The sequence below is a fragment of the Cydia strobilella genome, chromosome 26 (genome assembly GCF_947568885.1).
Source record: "Cydia strobilella chromosome 26, ilCydStro3.1, whole genome shotgun sequence".
Lineage (NCBI taxonomy): Eukaryota > Metazoa > Arthropoda > Insecta > Lepidoptera > Tortricidae > Cydia > Cydia strobilella.
In genome coordinates this window covers 191,113-214,943 of record NC_086066.1, presented here as the reverse complement: position 1 = coordinate 214,943, position 23,831 = coordinate 191,113, and the positions used below count along the sequence as shown (strand labels likewise).

The 23,831-nt window shown below is 37.8% G+C and overlaps 1 protein-coding gene across 1 annotated transcript; it reads left to right on the top strand.

Moving 5' to 3' along the window:
* The first annotated feature begins 397 nt into the window (after nt 1-397).
* Nucleotides 398-23,213, top strand: LOC134753168 (oocyte zinc finger protein XlCOF6-like). The gene is made up of 17 exons (XM_063688965.1): nt 398-615; nt 2,068-2,202; nt 3,128-3,250; nt 3,939-4,124; nt 5,278-5,409; nt 6,339-6,467; nt 8,175-8,302; nt 8,497-8,571; nt 9,477-9,606; nt 12,939-13,048; nt 14,408-14,504; nt 17,015-17,077; nt 18,636-18,728; nt 20,068-20,169; nt 21,122-21,205; nt 21,902-21,997; nt 22,772-23,213. Exons 1-17 carry the CDS (start codon nt 481-483, stop codon nt 22,916-22,918), a joined length of 1,965 nt encoding a protein of 654 aa, XP_063545035.1. The 5' UTR covers nt 398-480; the 3' UTR covers nt 22,919-23,213.
* The last annotated feature ends 618 nt before the right edge of the window (nt 23,214-23,831 follow it).

The window sequence follows — 23,831 nt, the reverse complement described above, 5'->3', positions numbered from 1 at the left end:
CAGTGCAAGTGTTATTTATACGTCATAATTTTTCTTTATTCTTTTTTAACCTTTCTTGGTCTAACTTTAGGTACATCTGATATCATATGATATGTCAAAGGAATAGCCTACCCCCACGTCTAGGCCACATCGTGTAAAAGTTTTTTAAACTTCTATAATCATGGTAGAATTTTGGTGTAGGTACTTACACACTTGGCAACATTACACGTTCGATCAGATGCTAATTTTGTTATTTGTAGAGTATTAGTAGAGTTAGTGACGTAACTGAAATTTTGAAATAGACCCTATTTTGCGTTACTTAAAGTTTAATTTTGTAAAAGTCTAATATACTTTAATAAAAAGAAGTTTATCCAACAAAAGCAAAACTACTGACAAATGTCACTAATGTATAACTGTGTTTACATATCGATTTTACGTATTACACAGATTTTACAACAATAATCACACAAATCCCATTCTAAATGCGGTAGCCGGCTCAAAATGTTGAAAAGCTTGAAGCAGGAAAGTGCGGAGGAGCTCTTAGCTTGCCGCATATGTCTCGCAACCGACACTCATTTGTATGGAATTTTGGAGCACCGATTGGAAAATGCTTTCATTGATATTACAGGGACTACCGTGAGTTCAAAATAATAAATTATAAAAACTTATAGTTCATGTGCTTGGGTTCTATATTATAACAGGTTTTTATGCAGAGATTTTGTTATTATACAGTTTAACATTCCTATATTAGTAGCTCTTTTCGGATATATTTCTTGTAGAAATATTTGGTTTTACTGATTTAAAAGTCAACGCACCTAATGAGCATAGTAAGTAGTAGTACATTTAAAACAATATCTAACGTATGTGATGTGGTTAAAAGCCGCCCAGTTACAAAATGTTCTACATCAGGGATTAGCAAACTTTTAAAAATAGCCAGTAGAAACCAGTTTTAGCAATGTCAAAAAACCGGCCACGTGCGAGTCGGACTCGCGCACCGAGGGTTCCGTACTTTTTAGTATATGTTGTTTTCAAAATTTCCACTGTCTAGTTATCACGGTTCATGAGATACAGCCTGGTGACAGACAGACAGACGGACAGCGGAGTCTTAGTAATAGGGTCCCGTTTTTACCCGTTGGGTATGGAACCCTAAAAACAACATATTGATATAAAATAAAATAAATCACATTTAAACTGAAACAGGACTTGATCAAATAATCACACATACCTTTATTATTTTATTTTTATTTTTTAGGAGTTATGGAATAAAAAGGCTTTTTATTTTATTTATTATTTATCATACCTTTATTATGTAAAAGGAATAGAGGAAGACAGTACAAGAGGTGGGAAGACGAACTCAAACTGACGGCTGGTCCAAACTGGAGAAGAGTAGCGAATGATAGAAAGCAATGGAAGGAGTTATAGGAGGCCTTTGCCAGGAGGCACACTGAACTTAGAGACATATTATAACAAAAATAGAAAACTACCAAAGAAAGGAAGAAAAATCTGAGTTCAGGATAAAGGGCTTATATAGATAGATAGATACCTTTATTATTAAAATTTTAGCCTGATGTTTTGTACATGATTACAAACCACCCCTCCACCAATATAACCATGAATGTAACGATATAAAGTATGTAATTTAAATATTCAGTTTAAATTTTGTGTGTGTGTGTCTGTCTGTGGCACCATAGCTCTTAAACAGGTGAGGAGGGTGAGGTGATTTGGATGCCGTTTTATTTTATTTGAAAGCAAGTTTTCTAGCAGTAGCTCAAAAGTCAAAAGCATTTGTTTGTTCAACATAGGTAAGGTACATAAGTACAGGTCTCACATAATCATTGTATCACTATGTTGTGCCGTAAGGCGTACAATTTTCCATTTATGGTCTGTGGCTGCATGCTGAGCACAGTTACCATTACTTATCAAAATCATCTAACAAAAATTCACACACTATAATATGCTTTGTCAATTAAAAATTTAAGCTCTGAGCAATGTTTTATCAAAATCAATTCATCCATTTCAATGAGTTGGGTTTTTAAATTTTGTTATTTTGCTTGTAAGATCTGAATTATATAAACTGTGTTTTACCAGCTGTCGGCATGGGACGGCTACCCGCAACACATCTGCGTGCCGTGCCGCGCGCTGCTGCGCCGCGCGAGCGACCTCCGCGCCCGCTGTCGCCGCGCGCAGCGGGCACTCAAGAGGATCCTCATGTTACAACATACGGTCAGTATACACGCATGTTACATTACAGTATCACCGTATGTTACATTACAGTATATACGCATGTTACATTACAGTATACACGCATGTTACATTACAGTATACACGCATGTTACATTACAGTATAACCGTATGTTACATTACAGTATACACGCATGTTACATTACAGTATACACGCATGTTACATTACAGTATAACCGTATGTTACATTACAGTATACACGCATGTTACATTACAGTATACACGCATGTTACATTACAGTATACACGCATGTTACATTACAGTATACACGCATGTTACATTACAGTATACACGCATGTTACATTACAGTATACACGCATGTTACATTACAGTATACACGTATGTTACATTACAGTATAACCGTATGTTACATTACAGTATACACGCATGTTATATAACAGTATACACGCATGTTACATTACAGTATACACGCATGTTACAGTACAGTATACACGCATCACATCTGCTGCGCCGCGCGAGTGACCTAGTGGGTATAGTGACCCCGCCTATCAAGCCGATGGTCCTAGGTTCAAATCCCGGTTAGGGCATTTATTTGTGTGATGAGCACAGATATTTGTTCCTGAGTCATGCAACAATAACACAAGCCTTATTGAGATTACTATGTGAGTCTATTTGTGTGATAATAAATAAATAAATATTATAGAGCATTCTTTTACAGATTGACTCTCCCACGGTAAGCCCAAGGAGGCTTGTGTTATAGGTACTCAGACAACGTAATAATATAAAACACCCATGACTCAGGAACAAATATCTGTGCTCATCACACAAATAAATGCCCTTACCGGGATTCAAACCCAGGACCATCGGCTTCACAGGCAGGGTCACTACCCACTAGGCCAGACCGGTCGTCAAAAATAATGTCCTATAATATTTATTTATTTTTCAGATAACAACTGGCTACATTCGTACAGTGGACCGTATAGCTGAGGGCCTAAGTCTGCCTCTTTCCATCTCTGTCTGTCCTGAGCCTGTACTCTTCCAATACGATGACACTGACGATCTTATAAAAGTAAGTGATTTGAGTTTTAATGGTGGCGTGTCACACTCTGCCATTGAATAGTACATACACACACAGAGTTACACAGAGTTAACTTGGTCCAGCACTATTAAATTTCAACAAGGTAACATAACAAAGTAGAACAAAAAGCGGCCAAGTGCGAGTCGGACTCGCCCACCGAGGGTTCCGTACTTTTTAGTATTTGTTGTTATAGCGGCAACCAAAATAACACCATCTGTGAAAATTTCAACTGTATAGCTGTCACGGTTCATGAGATGATGACAGACAGACAGATGGACAGCGGAGTCTTAGCCCGTTTTTACCCTTTGGGTACGGAACCCTAAAATGTAATCTTCACCATAGATGGTTGGCAGTCCTCAACTGTGCGTTTCTCCAGACACTTCCTGCCTCGTAAAGCTAAAGTCAGGAATGAACTGTCTATCCCCGGTATTTCCGGACCGATACCACCTTCAAACCTTCAAGAAGAGAGCGTACTCTCATCTTAAAGGAATGCAACGCTCTTACAACCCCCCTGGTGCTGCGGGTGTCCATGGGCGGCGCTTATCGCTTACCATCAGGCGATCCGTCTGCTCGTTTGCCTCCAATATCATTAAAAAAAAATACAATTCAGCTTTACCCATTGGTTTCAAAGAATATTAGTTCACAAAAATGTTAACCAGCCAATGGTATATTGTTACAGGAGGAGATCCCCCTCCTCTCCCCGTCCCCGCTCCCCTCCCTCCCCTCCCCCCCCAAAGACGACATCGTAGTGAAAGACGAGCTGCCTTGCGAGTATGAATCCAACGATGACGTCGCGCTGAGCGAACTGCAGGAAAAGCCTAAGGAACATAAGGAGAAGAGGAAAAAAGTTTTAAGAAAATCGAAGGTGAGTGGTATTGCATGGGTTGGAAGTAATTTTACATAACACTTCTTCTTTCGCAGTCGTATGGTTTTATCTCGCCCCGGTACAATATTTGAACACGCACTCTGACGCCCCGATAATAGAGGCGTGTTCAGATATTTGTGAGCACCTTGGCCGCTCCGATATATCTGATGGCGACTGTACAATACTTTCGTTGAAATATTTTTTGCAAACATTCCTCTAGTAACTCGTAATCCTATATGCGGCACGGCAATTCAAATTCAAATTCAAAATGTTTTATTTGCAAATATAGGTAGTACAGTCAGCTGCAGAGAAAAGGTACCCCACGTCCATACTAATTTACAGAACTTTGTATGCAAGGGGGGGTGCCTTTTCTCTGCAGCTGACTGTACATACAGTGATGGTAATCTTACAATAAGTGGTTTCTCTATATTTGACCAACAGGCATGCAAAAAACAGTTAGTCTTAAGTCTAAATTAAAATATTGTGTAAAAAAATATGAACAGAAATCAATATCAAAGAATTCATGACGACAGTTACTATTAACAAATATAGATATAACTCCGTAATAGATGGATACAGTCTAAGGAAAAAACGTGCCTCGAAAATCAAGAAAATTCAGAGGGCGCTACTAGTTTTGGCCAACTGTCGTATAGATGGCGTTGACGGTTTCGTTTGTTATTTAACAATTTTAACGCATATCAGTGACAGAACATGGGTCAAAATCATAAAAACGATTAATGCAAATAAAAAAATCATTTATCTATATTTAAATACATTTTATCGTATTTTTATAAATCTTCATTTTTAGTTTTAAAGTGTGTCGACAGATGGCAGTGAATTTACTGGGATTACAAAATTTACTATGACAGTGCCGCTCTAGTATAAGTTACTCTATGCTATTAAGAAGACTAGAAATTTAATGACTTTTTGAGTTCTCATGTATCTGCTACACAAAGATTGTCTGGAAGACATCCCTTAGTAATAAAACCGCCTGGTCGCCGCGCATCTAATTTACATTTTATTTTATTTATTGGCGATATTTACTACTTACTTGCCCAATCGGTTGGAAAAATTGAGGCAATCAAAATGCCGTTTTTAGTATCTAGGGTTTATACCCTAAGTCAAAAATTAAAATAGGTTTTTATGTCCACAGACGAAAAAAACGAAGACTGAGCAAGTGAAGAGTAGAGAACGGAAAAAGACGGAGAAGATACGGGATGAAGACTTTCCCGCGTTCGAGAAGGAATACAACTTCGATGTCGTCATACTATCGCGGGAACAGCAGGTGGGTACACTACACTGCAATACACAACCACTGCACCACACTATATTACAACATACCGCACTATTGAACTCTACACTACACCGCATGACACTACACTATAGTACAACACACTACACAATATACCGCACTACTTAATTTTACACCACATTGCACTACATTACACAGCTTATTACACTCCACTACACTACCACAGTCTGTAAAACAATACAGTCATTCGACGAAGCCGCGTCTGACCAGGTAACGGGCGGAGTGCGAGGGGCGGGGTGCGAGGGGCGGGGTGCGAGGGGCGGGTCGCGCGCATCCGAGCTGCATACCGAGCTATTTAAGCGTATTATGATTAGACTTATATTGACCGGGATATAGACCGTGATTACCTTTTGTATTATTTATGAGCTCCCGATATTTCGACGCAGTTACATGCATCATGTTCACGGGTGACTGAAGATAGCTAGGGCGGTCTATATCCCGGTCAATATAAGTCTAGTGAAACTAACCGTGAATCATTCAAAACTCTAATCGTATTATGGTTGTTTTAATTTTTGGATACTTTTCAATGTAATTAATTTTATCTTATCTTATTCTTAGTAGCTCGGTACTACTTACAGGGCTAGCGTGTTTTATTTGAAATGTGCAGTTTTTGGGCAGTTGTGTAAAAGTCTGTGACAACCCTACTGTGTTCTTGTGCGGTGTCGGCATTTACGCAAACATCAAAGGCGCCGATCCACTGTTACTTTTTACACTGTGACACTACACTCTATTCCACTACACTAGACAAGATTACACTACACTACTGTACACTAAACTGCATGACACTCCACAACACCACAAAACATTTCTCTACACTTCACTGCATTACACGATAATACATTACATCACTACAAAACATTACACTGCCTCATTAATTGACTAAATTTTGTATTTATTCTCAGATTGAAGACATGGCGTCGCGAAAAGAGAAGGACAACTATATGAACTCGCAGTTCAAATGCGAGAAATGCTTTAAGGGGTTCTACACCGAGGCCACGCTCGCCAACCACGACTCGAAACATCACGATGAGGTATGAATACAATTAGGCTCATGCATGAAGATTATATTAAGAATTAGAATAAATTTTTGACTGTTTGTTTCCTAAATAAATTAAAAATATTTATTTCGATCAACTTAGGATCATCATTATTTGAACGAAATATTTTTTTTCGCATGTTTGTCACCGTTGTATCATGTTACAAATGCATTTCCGTTATTAAATTATCATTTAATTGCTTAAAATAATAAATAAAAAGTACAAAAATTTGCCCGCGACAAGCTAATAACCGAAACGCGCGAAACGTCACGTGACGTCACGCGTTCGACAGATTAGTTCACACACGTGTCATTAAGCAAACGTCAGTTGGACCGTCCAACGTGTGACGTCATCCACCCTCTGTCGAATTCGCGCCAAAAATTATGAGCGTTTCAACTGCTCGAAATTTTTCAACATTTTAAATATGTTTACTGGAAGAGATCCCTGAAAGGGATAAGTTCGCCTTTGTACAAATGATGCGTTTTTCTATTGTTTTATGTTTATTTTTGTACAATAAAGAGTTTTACTACTACTACTACTAAAAGTATTTTAATTTTTTCCGGTGTTCAATCGATATAAATTACATTACAAAAAATAAAAACTTGCATGGAGCAGTCAGGCGGAGGCAGTCTTCACTTTGTGACTTTGTTCTACCAAGTTTAGATATTTTTACTTTGCCTATTGCGATCACTGCTAATTAGAGACAATAGTGGTTTAAAAAAAATGTTTTTGGGGAACAAGTAGAACAACAATACAACAACAACAATATTAATATTAATTTTTAACAAGCAGAAACGTCTGCGATCGATGCTATTAAGCTTAGAATAAATTTAAAAGTGGAAAAATTACTGCCTTGGGTGAGACTTGAAATCCAGAGGCCGTGAGTTCAAGTCTCACCCAAGGCAGTAATTTTTCCACTTTTAAATTTATTCTAAGCTTAATAGCATCGATCGCAGACGTTTCTGCTTGTTAAAAATTAATATAGAATGGGTAGCACATCGTAACTGGTGAATTTCCAATATGACTTGGAACTCCGGTGGCCGTTTAAGAAGTTTAACACTCTTACGGTAGATGTCGCTAGGGTCCCCTAGACCCATATAGTGGGATGATTTGCTGACTATGGATTGAGGTCTTGGTGGCTCAGTTGGCAGAGCGCTGGAGTATCTATCCAGAGGCCGTGAGTTCAAGTCTCACCCAAGGCAGTAATTTTTTTCACTTTTAAATTTAACAATATTAATTTATTTATTTATTTTAAACTTTATTGCACATAAAAAGTTTACAACAGGCGGACTTAATGCCATTATAGGCATTCTCTACCAGTCAACCATAGGGCTAAACAGAAAAGCGTCAAGGTGGGTGCACTGAGAGAAAAAAAAACAATAAAGAAACATAACTTTTGAGCGAAGTAAAACTTCTACATGCATAATATAATATACCTATTTATGTATACAAAAATTAATTGGTTTATTAGAAAACACATTTCCCCTATTGATGGCGCCACTGGACGGTCGAGGCAGTCTTAATATGTGTATAAAAGCGGTTATATGACATTTTTTCAACGATTTTAACAAGTCTGCAAAAGTTTCGGTTTCGGCCGAAACTAGAGGCAAAGCCGAACCTTTGGTTTCGGTTTCGGCAAGTAAAACATGTTTCGGTCGGACACTACTTTCCACACTTGTTTAACGAAACGTTGTATGTCAGGCTGTAGGTCCCCACTCGTGCGAGCTTTGCCTGTGCCGGTTCCGTATTCCAGCCATCCTGCGGCGCCACCTCGCCACGCACCGGTTAAGATTCGTGTGTCAGCACTGTGGCTTCACCGCCAGAGACAGGTATCGTTACTATTACAGTATATATAGTATTACTAGTGTGTCAGTCCGTGGGCCCGGTGCGAGCTTTGCCTGTGCCGGTGCTGGCAACGCACTTACGACCTCTCAGGTGTAGCGGCGGCGGTACTCGCTTACCATCAGGTGATCCGTCTGCTCGTTTGCCTCCTATATAATAAAAAAGCGCTTAATGTTTGCAGGTCGCACGCCATGACTCACTCCAAAGAGCACAAGGGTCTGCGTTACGAGTGCCAACACTGCGGAGACACCTTCAAGTAAGTGCTTCCAGATCTAGAGCAGAGCCCAACTGGGGAAGTACCTCCACCTTACAGAAAACCGCAGCCAAATAACACTAGACTCTACTAATAGTGTTGTGTTCCTGCCGGTGAGTAAGGTTGCCAGAGCTCGAGGGAGAGGAGTGTTAGGGTCGGCAACGCGCATGTAACTCCTCTGGAATTGCAGGCGTACATAGGCTACGGAGACTGCTTAACATCAGGCGGGCCGTATGCTTGTTTGCCACCGACGTAGTATAAAAAAAAGTGCTCACATGACATACATACATTTGGGTTCATCCATTGATTACGTCACACGAATTTAGAGGTTTTTTGACCCCCCCCCTCCTTGTCACACTTGGTCACATTTGGCAAACATCACCCCCCTGGTGTGACGTCACATTTTTTTCAATGAAATCGGCAAATCTAATGAAGTATTATTAGGTAATATTTTATCAAAATGTTTTTGACAAAAGAAATATTAGTAATTTTATAACCCAAAACAGATTTGGAAAGAAAATTAAACGATTATCATTCCAAAAACTTGTTATTTAACTGTACAGCGACTAAAATAATTAAATAAAGTTAATGTGACGTCACAAAGTTCGTGACTCCCCCCTCCCCTTGTCACAACATGTCACATTTTCTTGAAATTTTCACAGATGATGTATTTCGGTTGCCGCTATAACAACAAATACTAAAAACAAAATAAAATAAATATTTAAGTAGGGCTCCCGTGATTTTTTTTGCCCTTTTTTGCGTAATGGCACGGAACCCTTCGTGCGCGAGTCCGACTCGCACTTGACTGGTTTTTCGTATCGACAGCACGAGTAAAATCAACAGCCAACAGTTAGGAAAATTCAAATTAGATTTTATGAATAGTGTCTAAACGATAAAGTTTTTTGCAGAAAGCGGTCAACGTACGGCACCCACGTCCGCATCCAGCATCCCAACCAGAACAAGTCGTGTGACGTGTGCGGAGAAACGTTCCTCGGAGCACTCGGGCTCGCGCTACACAAGAAGAAATCGCATCGACAGGTAATCTTTAATTCAGTACAAAAATTCAATAGTAAACATATGTGCCATTTTTCTTTGATGGAGGGTGATGGTCCTGCATTCTCCCCAGTTTAACCTACGGATGCCAGACATGGGTCTTCACCGAGAAAGTTAAAGAAAATTTTTTATCATGCCAACATGCAATGGAAAGAAGCCTATTGAAACTAAGAAGAATAAACAAAGTAAAAAACATAGATATCCGGATGAGAACAAAACTGACAGACGCACTACAGTTTAGTTTAAGACAAAAATGGAGTTGGGCTGGACATTTGGCTAGATACAAGGACAAGAGATGGACCATACAAACAACCAAATGGAAAGGCCCACTGGGCAAACGTAACTCAGGAAAACAAAGAAAAAGATGGGTCGATGACATCATAGCAATTGCAGGAAATACTTGGGAGAACAATGCTACAGACAAAGAGAAATGGAAAAAGATGGAGGAGGCTTTTACCCTCAAGGGATCACACATCATAAAAACATAACAAAAGAAAAGTCAATTTTATAATAGATGTGCGAGAAACAAAGCTTAAATAATAATAATAATAATGTGCCATTTTCAACCAAAAGGGTACTTATGGTTGTCAATAAGGCGTAATTACCATTAAGCTTCAATTTGAAATCAACCTTTTCGACAACCGACAATGTTGTACCTTTTAGTTGAAAACGCCACATATTATTAAATGCTAGACGGAAATAGATGTCATATATAAAATAAAAAGTGCCGAAGGCTGAATTCGAACCGGCGTCTTTAGCTAACCGGGCTTATGAACCCCTAGGCCATCTTGCTACGGCGGAAGCGGTCCTTATTTCGCGACTATATTATAATAAATAAATAAATATTATAGGACATTTCTTACACAACTTGACTAAGCCCCACAGTAAGCTCAAGAAGGATTTAATTAATTTTCATCAAAATCGGGTCAACAATGAATGAATTCAAGATGGCGACCGCTCCGTTATTTTCGACTACAGATTCGTGTTAAGGGGCCTTTCGGATCCTCAGATATCGATTTTCATCAATATCTGCTTGAAAATAAAGAAAATAAATATGGCGTCCTTTTCGTTCAATTTCGACTAGATTCATGTTAAGGGGCCTCTCGGATCCTTAGATATCGATTTTCATCAAGATCGGGTAAAAAATAAAGAAATTCAAGATGGCGACCGTTTCGTTCAATTGTGACTTCAAATTCACTAAAATAGAAGTACAGTCCAGGGCATAAATATATATATATATACATTCCCAAAGTTTCAAAAAATATGTGTACGCTCTTACACCTTAGACAATAAAGTCGTGTTCACATATTTTTGAGCCATTTGTCTGGATCGATATTTTTGCCTTCGACTACCTACAATAATAAAAATATGGACACCGAATATTTGGATTCTGATTTTGATTACGGTGAACATTTTTCAGACTATACGGAAATGTTGCCATATATATGAGAATAATAGCGCGCTCTTGACAATGATCATATATTTCTGGTCAGGCTTTACAGTGCTCTTCCATCTGAGCTACCAAGACCGTACCCAATACAACGAATATTTCCACCATACACCCCAGGCCAATATTATGGAAACAACGTTGTTTTCTTTAATATCTCATGTTTCTATCTTTGTTGTATATATTTGTAAACTAAGACTTACATTATGCAAACCTAAAAGATTAAAAATGCACGCTTAATATCAAAACATCCTAAAATATTGTCAAAAAGCTAAAAGAATAAAGAAGGAAAAAGTTACATAATTATACCTACCCTTTAATTACATGACAAAATGTTGAATTGGCAACTATCACAGCCAGAGTAATTTATTTTTGAAATGTTCTATTATTATTTTTATCAAATTGTCAATGAGTAGTATAAAATCCATCGTTTAAAAGATCACACTTTTCTATTGAAATACAAGCTTGTTTCCATACCTTTGGCCTGGGGTGTATATGAGCCATAAGGAGGCTGTGGCGACATCTACCGTAAGAGCCTTACACTTCTTAAACGGCTATCGGTGTTACCACTTTTAATTTATTTCGAAGATTTATAGCATTGTTCGCAGACGTTTCTGCTTGGTACAAAATTACCTTAAAAAAAGCCGGTCGCGCACCGAGGGTTCCGTACTTTTTAGTATTTGTTGTTGATAGTTTTCAATTGTTTGGTGGATTTCAATAATAATGTCCGTGTTACAACAACGCTATCAATTACTTTTTACGAAAAAAGTAAAAAAAAAATTAACAGAAAAAATAAAAATTAACAATTCCTTAAATGCACTTGTAGTCATATCCCGAAGTTAATAACGGAGTTTAAAAAACCGGCCAAGTGCGAGTCGGACTCGCTTTTTTACTTTTTAAAATACATTATCTGTGAAAATTTCAACTGTCTAGCTATAACGGTTCATGAGATACAGCCTGGTGACAGACGGACAGCGGAGTCTTAGTAATAGGTTCCCGTTTTTACCCTTTGGGTACGGAACCCTGAAAAACTACCTAGCATACTTATATGTATTTTCATCAAACTTGCTCGAAAAAGATTTTATTTCATGCAGGTGTACAGAAGGACAAAGGCCTTTATTGTTCCCGCGTGAGTTATGGATTGTGAAAAAAAGCTATAACTCACTCGTGAGTATAGCTTTTTTTTTATTATGTTACTTGTTCATATGAATTAACTAGGTATAAATGAATTTTACGTATTAAATACTGACGTTCGTAACTAAATATTTTTTTTTATGTTTAAAAATATTTAATTTGATTAATTTAATAGCCGTTTAAAATATTTTTACACAGTTTTCAATTGTGGCTGAATGCCGATGGGTCTGTGCCTTCGATGCCAAAACTGCCAAAAAATTTCAAAATGGCGGACGAATGTTTGAAATGTCACCGTATTTAAGAATTATTTCGCTTAAAATTTAGTTTTTTCTTCGCAAGTGTGATGAAAAACATTGTGTAACTCCGGGGGTAAGAATATTGCAAATTCGAGTCTTTAATACACTCCAGCCTGCGACTGTCGTGCATTTAAAGACCTCATTTGCAAAATTATAGTTAACGCTATCTCTACTGAGCTCGTTCACTTACCTGTACTAACAATGGCATTCTGTTAAACAAAGCCATTATTTCTTTTGTGTGAGCGCGTGGCCTTTGTGATTGGGCGCGTGGCCATTGTGTGTGAGCCTCAGGCACAAAGGCCAGCACGCGCTCACACAAAAGAAATAATGGCTTTTGTTTAACAGAATGCCATTGTTAGTATAAGTGAACGAGCTCAGTAGAGATAGCGTTAACTATACACTTACCCCCCACGTTGCACAATGTACTATTGTATTATTAGGTGGTGGAACAAGGCGCGGCGCACTGCGCGCAGTGTGGCGTGTGCTTCGAGAGCGAGTACGCGCGCGCGCGACACACCGCGCTCGCCGTCCAAGGCTGCCAGCACGCCAGGTACAGTACAACATAGGGCTTCCAATACCGGGATCCCCCCTTTTTTATGGTAGATTTCGATACCGGTATTTAATTTTGAAATAACGGGATCCCGGTATTTTTATTATCTAACAAAATATGCAAAACAAACGTAAAATAACCATCAAAACGTTACAATTCGGCATCACCACGAAGCTTTGCGCGCAGAGATCTTCAGTCTTCCTCGTTTTACGATTCGACAGCATTCTCTGTCTTGCGCGATGTAGCCAGTCGGTTCCCGGTGCTTATAACGTGATGTGTACGTAAGCTATAAGCTATCCTGTACTTATAGTTTCGCGCCGGCTGTGGTTTATGTAAATCTCACAACAATGTAAGTATGCGTATATGATTTATATATTAGATATACTCGATAAGGATCAAGTTACGAAATGGTTTATAACTCATGTCATGTTTCTTCCGAAGTAAGAAATATACCACGTGTGGGTTTATTGATTTAAATACTTAAGTACAATAGATCATTTTATTTAAAAAATATACAAAAAGAATTTGATTAAAATTTGGTATTTTTATTTTAAAGTTACTTAGTTCCTTTTTTTTTCACAAAATCCCGGGATCCCGGTATTGAAGTCGCCAATACCGGTATTAATACCGGTATTGCGAAAGGTCCTGTATTTGGAAGCCCTATACAACATCAATAGGGATGATGACACACATGTTGAATTTTATACTAAATCTAGCAACATAGATAGCAAATGAGCAATTTATCACAATAATGTAGATATTAAAATAATATATGGAAATAATACAAAAATACAGGACCTGAAAGATTCAAAATTTGAGTAGTTTTTTAACCTCCAAAAAGGAAAACGGTAAGGGTACCATTCGATTCCTTACATTTTATCTATAAAAAGATAGCAACTATATACATAATCGCAATATTTCACAGACAAAAACGCAATTTTCTTGTTTTGTCCATACATTTAAAACGGGCTCTCAGTGACCTTGACGTCACGTTCACTTATCGTTTCGTTAGGAGCGTTTCGCGAGTGGATTTGACAATCATTTCTGACTTTTGTATTGCTTTAACGCAATGGGTCCCATATAGACATTTGATCCTAAAAACAAACCGGATCGATTGATACCATTAAGGTGGTTCGACTAGGTTACCCAAAGCTTAAACCCCGCTAGATGGCGTCACTTTCGCAAATTTTCAGGTTTTATTTTTTTGTGGAATAGTGTTGGTATCTGTATACTTAAAAGTATGTTTAGCGCACTCTTTACATAAATATTGAACTATTTGAAAATTTGTCATCTAGCCTATTGTATTATATTATTAAGTTATAAGTTAAAACGAAGGCCAACGCTATCCTTTTATTACAGAGCATGCGCACTTTGTGGAGAGAACTTCAAGGACGAACCGGCGCTGCAGGCACATGTGAGAGAGAGACACCAAGATCGGCAGACGCAGTGCCAGGAGGTGACAACATTATACGTTTACTAAGCTACTGTTTGCGTTATTTAAGTGACTAGGAACCTTTCCGCCGCCACTTATACACAATTACTTACTTACTTACTGCTGTGGCGCGACGACCCGAAGTGGACCCGGGGGTATGTCCTTAAACTACGTCCAAAAGAGAGGTATGGGCACTGTGAATGACGTTTCGCTTTGTGTGGTAGGGCACAGGACAGCGGATGTCATTCCAGATCTAGAGCAGAGCCCAACTGGGGAAGTACCTCCACCTTACAGAAAACCGCAGCCAAAAAACACTAGACCCTACTAATAGTGTTGTGTTCCTGCCGGGGAGTAAGGTTGCCAGAGCTCGAGGGAGAGGAGTGTTAGGGTCGGCAACGCGCATATAACTCCTTTGGAGTTGCAGGCGTACATAGGCTACGGAGACTGCTTAACATCAGGCGGGCCGTATGCTTGTTTGCAACCGACGTAGTATAAAAAAAAAAGTGGATCTTGGCCTCCAACACCAAAGACCGCCGCTACTCGGTCCAAAGCCGAACATCATTGGAGAAACGAAAGCCGGCAGGCTCCGATGGCTCGGGCACGTAGTCTGGTTGGGGGAAGATCGCGCGGTCTGGAGGGCGTACTCTGGAGTACCGAGTGGCCGAAGACCGTCTGGACTCCCTAGGTACCGCTGGAGAGACGAAGTGCAGAAAGACCTCAGCGAACTTATACACAATTATTACATTTAAAAAAAAGAAGTTACGCTCTCAATAAGGGGTACCGCGTTTAATATGTATATTTTTGATATGTATAGCGCTGTTGGTTTTCCATGTACCAAAATAAAAAAAATAAAAAAATAATACCGCGCGCCTAGGGGCGCTAGTCTAGATGGAAGTCGTTTAAGAAGTGTAACACTCTTACGGTAGATGTCGCTAGGGTCCCCTAGACCCATATAGTGGGAAGATTTGCTGACTATGGATGAGGTCTTGGTGGCTCAGTTGGCAGAGCGCTGGAGTATCGATCCAGAGGCCGTGAGTTCAAGTCTCACCCAAGGCAGTAATTTTTCCACTTTTAAATTTATTCTAAGCTTAATAGCATCGATCGCAGACGTTTCTGCTTGTAAAAAAATAATTTAAAATAAAATAAAATAAATAAAGTTTTATTTCAGGCAAAAAGTACATTCGTACACCCATATCAAGAGACAATTTAAAAGTTAAAGCGCCAAAAGAAGTAGTACTTAATAATAAAATAAAATAAAATAAGTTGAACAATTTAAATAGCATAAATTACACTATTTTTTGTTCCCGTTTTGGTGCACGGAAAGCCAGAATTTAGATGGAAGTCTTTCAAAATGTCAAATGCATAGAAGTTTTGGGGGTTTCAAGCTTTTTTATATATCATATTGTGCGCTCAGGGATGGTATCCGCCACGTGTATCCCTTACATTTAGATTAATTTGTCTTAAAGGACCTCTGCGCTGTTGGCTTTGGCCCCACGTACGCCTCCCAAAGGTCCGGGGCCCTACGGTCCCGAGATATAGAAAGAGGTACAAATAATAATAATCAAACGGGAAGCTGTGGTTCATATAAAACTACTAAACTACTAATAAACTATTATTATAAATGCGAAAGTCTGTCTGTCTGTCTGTCTATGTGTTACCTCTTCACGCCTAAACCACTGAACCGATTTAGTTGAAATTTGGCGTAGAGATAGTTTGAGTCCCGGAGAAGGACATAGGATAGTTTTTTTTCCAAAAATCATCCCTTAAGAGGGTGAAAAGCGGGGTGGAATCATGGTGGAATTGAGATAATAAATGAGTTGCCTAATATTTGTGTGCATAATATGCTCAAATTGAATGATTGCTATAAGACTTTCTCCAGGCGCTATTTCTTACTCTAGCTGGGGTTACTAAGTCCACGCAGACGAAGTCGCGGGCAAAAGCTAGTTCTATATACATCAAATTGTCAAAATATTTTAAGGCAGTTCCCAGAACCAGAAGGCGAAAAATCTCCTTATATGATCATATTTTTCTAAGAGACGTTGGTATTCGTAGACGTGGAAAAAATATATGTAGTTCTTGATTATATTATCTTTAATTTATAAGCTTCCGATACACGAATTATGACACTTCGCTCGATACAATTAATTCCCAAAGTAACCTCTAACTAGGACTTTTAATCTAACTTTACTCGGTTATTTATTATTTGACACTATAAATAAAAAAAGAAGAAAAAACAATCTTAACTTAAACAGTAATTTGACAGCTTTCGAATTTCGATATTGCAAGGCAACGTTTTTAAAATAAATAAAAATCGACAAAATTCGATCGAAATTGACACTTGGCGCGCATGGTTTTTCCCGTTCTTTCTTACGAAATGTGACTGTGATAGCGGCACACCGATGGAACGGCCTTAATATCCATCCAATAATAAGGAAAATGGGGCCTACATTTTTTTTTATATGGAAAGGCGGTTTTGCGCGGTTGGCCACTTTCGTCTGAAATCAAAAAGTTAAATAAATATTATTTGTGTGCAGTGTGACATGACGTTTGCTAGCGAGGCGTCCCGCAGCGTGCACTACGAGCGAGTCCATCTCAAGGTACATTATAAAGTATATCTATTTTCTCTTTGACTGATCAGCAGAGCCCGGAAAAAACATTTTTTATCGATATCGATAATTGACTAAAGGAAGAATAAAACGGCCCACCAAATAAAAAATATATTTAATAAGAAAATTTACGTGAGGTTTTTATTTTATTTATTAGGAAAACCTACTGCTAAACTAACACGTTAGGTAATAACATAGAAGCAGTGAGCCAATTACAAGTTTCCACAGATAGAAACTGCGTAAAGTGCATGGTGTGCAAAATTACAACTCTAATAATGCTTACTAACTTATAAATATAAATTTACATATAAAATTACATATGTATATAAAAACAGATGCAATTTCTTCTTCGAAATCTACGTCAGTACTCATAGCAGCACATTACATTACATTTGATTTGTGATATTGATAGGAGGTGGATAATGATTAATTTCTAGGTAGCAAACACTTTCGTTTATCACTATAAATCCATTTATGTATACTATACTATTACATTATGTAATTGCATCTGTTTTTATATAATTTACAAAAAATCTAATTTTATTTTTTTGAAATGTTGTTTTTATTTGATTGGCCGTCTTTTTCTTCTATTAAGCAACTATCGATATCGATAAAAAAATCTAACTCTAGCAAGATTGCGACAGTCTTTTGTTTTGCCGCGAAAGTTCCGAGCTCTGCTGATCAGCTAACCTTGGATTAACAATGGCGCCGTATTATGACATATTAGTCATGTTACAATTATAACTCGGCTGTTAAATTCGTTGGCAACGTCCTTTCTTGGATTGTACACTTGTATAGTCGCTATCATACATATCGGAGCGGCTACGGTGCTCCAAAATATCTGGACATGCACTTTAACATCGACATAATTATAGGCAAAGATAGATATAACTCCGTAATAGATGGATACAGTCTAAGGAAAAAACGTGCCTCGAAAATCCAGAAAATTTGATTCTCGTTCAGAGGGCGCTACTAGTTTTGGCCTACTGTCGTATAGATGGCGTTGACGGTTTCGTTTGTTATTTAACAATTTTAACGCATATCAGTGAAAGAACATGGGTCAAAATCATAAAAATAATTAATGCAAATAAAAAAAATCATTTATCTATATTTAAATACATTTTATCGTATTTTTATAAATCTTCATTTTCAGTTTTAAAGTGTGTCGACAGATGGCAGTGAATTTACTGGGGTTAAAAAATTTACTATGACAGTACCGCTCTAGTATAAGTTACTCTATGTTATAGGCTTGTCGTTCCGATATATCTGATGTCCACTGGACCTCTCGTCTGCCATTAGTTTTTCTTTGGCATTTATTCACTTATAAAGTACATTTCATACTGATTTAATACATTTACTCGATTAATTTCTAAATAAAGATTTGTTCGTGACAAATTTGCTAAATAAGAATACTTTACGCAAAAGTAGGTTGTCTAGAATGAATTAACAGAAATCGCTACCACTTAAAACTATATTTCTAGTGTGTAGTGTGTCTAGTGTGTGTGCGTGTATTTGTAGTGTGTGTAATAATTATTGTTTTTTTGTAAAGGTGAAAGTGCGCCGCTGCCTGCCCAAGACGGGGCGCAAGTACGATCGCTACGGGGACCACTTCATGTGTGAAATGTGCGGCAAGAAGTGCCAGGTGAGCATACAGGGGCGTCTCGAGAGACGGGGCCACAGGATCCTGTGTAAAAAACATTCTGTATATTTATTGTATATTATTCAAACACGATTTATAACCTTAAAACGCAAAATCTCGTAAAATTGTATGGATATGACATCTGTTAACGTACCCAAGGTGTTTGAAAAATGCTTTAAACTCGCCAACCCTAGTAGGTGAATTGCAAATAATTTGTACGTAAACATTTGAACAAGTTTTGAGAACAAATCAAATTATTTTATTAAATATTTTGATTTGTGTTTTTTAAGTAGTCACACTACTATATATAAATTAAAAACTGTAATAGATGTCATATATTAAAGAAAAAGTGACGAAGCCCTCCAGTGGTGAAGGCCGGATTCGAACCGGCGTCTTTAGCTATCGCGGCTAACGCCATGAACCCCTAGGCCACCCCGCCACGGCGGTGCCCGTCCGAATTTCTCGACTATATGCCATCTTAGTAAGACTAGGCGTCTTTGACCAGCTCTAAGGGCAAGCAGTGCGCGCTTGCACCTCCTAAACGAACTCCTTACGGATTTACGTTGTAGCGAGAGAGACTGGTGCTGCCATCTATGAACATTTGAACAAGTTTTGAGAACAAATCAAATTATTTTATTAAATATTTTGATTTGTGTTTTTTAAATTTATATATAGTAGTGTGACTACTTAAAAAACACAAATCAAAATATTTAATAAAATAATTTGATTTGTTCTCAAAACTTGTTCAAATGTTCATAGATGGCAGCACCAGTCTCTCTCGCTACAACGTAAATCCGTAAGGAGTTCGTTTAGGAGGTGCAAGCGCGCACTGCTTGCCCTTAGAGCTGGTCAAAGACGCCTAGTCTTACTAAGATGGCATATAGTCGAGAAATTCGGACGGGCACCGCCGTGGCGGGGTGGCCTAGGGGTTCATGGCGTTAGCCGCGATAGCTAAAGACGCCGGTTCGAATCCGGCCTTCACCACTGGAGGGCTTCGTCACTTTTTCTTTAATATATGACATCTATTACAGTTTTTAATTTGTACGTAGTTAAAAACCTGTAATTAGTCTATAGTTAATTTATTCCATTGTGTTATGCCCAATTAAGCCATATCTATTTAAGTTATATGCATGAAAGCGTGTTAGTGTGTGCTATAAACTTATATGTGTATGAATTAAGTACAATAAATACAATACAATTTATGTACATGGTTAATTTTCATAACACAATTGAATCAAATTAACTCAAGGCTAACAGTTTCTTAACTACGCTTAATTATGTACAAGTTTTTTTTTAATTCGTAGAAACACGATGAGTGATTGAATAATTGCGTTTGTTACAGAACAACATCGCCCTGAAGTACCACATCCGCTCTCACACAGGGGAGAAGCCGCACGCCTGCCCGCACTGCCCGAAGCATTACTCTACGCCCGTCGCGCTGCAGGTACAGTTCACTTCACTACAACATCGCCCTGAAGTACCACATCCGCTCTCACACAGGGGAGAAGTCGCACGCCTGCCCGCACTGCCCGAAGCACTACTCCACGCCCGTCGCGCTGCAGGTACAGTTCACTTCACTACAACATCGCCCTGAAGTACCACATCCGCTCTCACACAGGGGAGAAGTCGCACGCCTGCCCGCACTGCCCGAAGCACTACTCCACGCCCGTCGCGCTGCAGGTACAGTTCACTTAACTTGTTATGAACACACAACTTTGGGAACAAATTAAATTATTTTATTAAATATTTTTGATTTGTGTTTTTTAAGTAATCACACTACTATATATAAATTTTAATTGAAATAGATGTCATATACCTATTAAAGAAAAAGTGACGAAGCTCTCCAGTGGTGAATCCGGCCTTCACCACTGGAGGGCTTCGTCACTTTTTCTTTTATATATGACATCTATTTCAGGTTGTTATGAACAGTTTGGTATGAAAATAGGCATTCAAAATTGAATCAATGGTATTAGAAAATAGAATTGAATTCGTTTTATCTAATAATCGAAGGGAATAAAACAATAGCAGGTCGGCTCTATTTAATAATTATTAAAATTTCATTGTAGGTAATTAGTACTAGTATTAAGACGCGGTGTCGCTAAAGGTTAAGCGATTCTACCTGTACCTTTCATCTTTGTGCAGTCGCAAATTAAAAAAAAAGAAAATTAAATAAAGCGAGTGCGATGATAAGGCAGCTAAATGTTTGCCTATTTTCTTAAATAACTACAAAACTACATGAAATTGATTAAAAAAGTATATTTGATTTTCTCATAATGATTTCTCATTTCATATGTCACACGATATAGTTTATTTAATTACAGTTAGTATTAATAATTAAAAAAAAACACTAATGAAATAAAACCTACGAAATTTTGAAGTGTCCCGTTTTTACGCAGTACCACATCCGGTCGCACACGGGGGACAAGCCGCTGGCGTGCCCGCACTGTCCGCTGCGTTACGCCACTCACAAGGGACTGCAGGTGGGTCAATCAACTCTTATCACTAGTTGCCGTGCTCAAGTCTCCTGGGCTATACAATATAGCTTAGGACCAAAACTTATAGGTACTTACAAATCAAAATCATGAGAACTAAGCATTAATGAAGTCCATATAAGTTAACTCTACATAGAAGTTGAAGTGTCTCTATAAACGTAATAGTTTTGGACGATTTTGTTGGCACTGCCACACACTGTTATTGAAAAATATGCAGACACTTCAGTGAACTTATTCTCTCCTGAGTTAACTTCTAAAAGTTGATTGACCCAGATGCAGTCACCCTCTTATATTTATACACTTTCGTATTCAGAAATATCTAACACTCTGATTGTGTGCACCTTTCACATATCTCTTTTTGTAAAATCATTAGAGAACGGTAGATATTTTTGACGCGTAATTTCATCCGGGTCAAGAACTTTTGCTCTGTCTGTAGATATCAAAATATTAACTTCAAATCTGTTTAATAATAAATAAATAAATAATTTCTTTATTCAGACACGGTGTTCCAAATTTGTTAGTTAGTTACTTAAAAGCTAGGTTATTTATACTAAAATATATTTACACAATCACCTACTTAATTTAAAAAAATACACATCCCCTGAATGGTATATTAGTGGGTATAATGAAAGTCTTTGTAAAATGTACACAAATTGCGGCTAATAATTAGAATGGTGTTTACAGACTCACTTGCTCAAGCACACAGGCGAGCGCCCGTTCAAATGTGAGCTGTGTGGGAAGGCCTTTACACAGAAGACCATGTTACAGAAACATAAAACGGTGAGTACCACATCATACAATACTAAGTCATGGCCAGATCATAGACATTTATCATTTCAAAATGCCATTTTAGAATTAAACACTTCATGATATGGTTAGGTTAGATTTGACTTTTTCATGATGTTGCCAAACGATCATTTCATAAATTCTATGATCTGGCCATGATACATACATAGTTACATACATACACATTGCTGGCTTGAGTATGTGAGTAGATATTGTAAGTAAGTAAACACTTTATTGTATGAAAAAGAAAAAAATCAAGGTTACATCAGATAAAAGTAGTACAAAGGCGAACTTATCCCTAAGAGGGATCTCTTCCAGTTAACTTAAAGTAGTAATTAATTGTTTATGTCTACTAATATTGTCTTCGGTTACCGCGATAGTTACTCATGAAATAAAGCTATGAAAACGGATTACATCGCGTATATTGAATTTATAATACATCCCGACGTTTCGAACCCTTTACAGCGTTCGTGGTCAACGGGTGACTGAAGAAAAGCTACAATGTGCAAAAATACCCACATACAAAAATAATGAACCATATTAAACTATAAACTTTAAAGGCTAGTTGTAATATACGCGATATTTATAACCAGTTTTCATAGTTTTATTTTATGTCTACTAGCTCATCATTTGAATCGTCCAAAATGTATAGGTGTCTTGGCACTACTTTGGCACTTCAATTATGACTTTATCTACTTTGAGATGCCAATTATGATATCACAAGTCATTTCTGCCAACAAAAATCTTAACAAAACTTAATCTGCGCAGGTACACACTGGTGAGAAACCATACGCGTGCGACATATGCGGCAAGGCGTTCACCCAGTCGGGCTCCGTGCACACGCACGTCAAGTACGTGCACAAGAAGCTGCCCGCGCCGCCGCGCAACCGCGGCAAGCGAGACAAGCCCGACTGACATACGCACTACTGACATACAACTTACACTTCGCCGGTTTGAGCCGGCTAATTATATTACTAGTCGCCCCATTTTGCGACGTGTATAGCTTTCTTTAAATAGGCTGACTGACATATTTTTGCCATTTATTTTGCCATTTTGAGATTGGTCTTATTTATAGTAAAAGTTGCTGAGTATGAATATACTTATTATATTCATCTTGCAAATTATGGCTAAAGGTTGAAAAAGGTGTACATTATACATTTAGTATTTAGATGTGACTTCGGGATATTTAATAAGATATATGATAAATGAATTAGCCTAAGTATTTATATTTTATTGTACAAAGTTATTTGTAAGGAATTGTAAGGAAATAAATAATCAAGGAAACATGTTGCGTTTTTACTCAATATCTATTTAACTAAGTTAACTTATTGTGCATCCTATTCTCGTTTAATTTAAGATAATGTAGTTAGTAATTAATTAAGTAGTTCGCTAATCAGCAAAACCGTAGTCTGGAGCGAGCTTAATACTCACTAGGAGAAGAACGATAACTCCATACCATAGAGTAACTTATACTAGAGCGGTACTGTCATAGTAAATTTTGTAACCCCAGTAAATTCACTGCCATCTGTCGACACACTTTAAAACTAAAAATGAAGATTTATAAAAATACGATAGAATGTATTTAAATATAGATAAATGATTTTTTTTATTTGCATTAATTATTTTTATGATTTTGACCCATGTTCTTTAACTGATATGCGTTAAAATTGTTAAATAACAAACGAAACCGTCAACGCCATCTATACGACTGTAGGCCAAAACTAGTAGCGCCCTCTGAACGAGAATCAAATTTTCTTGATTTTCGAGGCACGTTTTTTCCTTAGACTGTATCCATCTATTACGGAGTTATATCTATCTTTGCTCCATA

Coding starts and splice junctions, on each gene's coding strand:
- LOC134753168 (XM_063688965.1), top strand. CDS start 481: ATGTTGAAAAGCTTGAAGCAGGAAAGTGCGGAGGAGCTCTTAGCTTGC. Junction 4,125..5,277: donor AAGTTTTAAGAAAATCGAAG/GTGAGTGGTATT, acceptor TTATGTCCACAG/ACGAAAAAAACGAAGACTGA. Junction 20,170..21,121: donor CTACGCCCGTCGCGCTGCAG/GTACAGTTCACT, acceptor GTTTTTACGCAG/TACCACATCCGGTCGCACAC.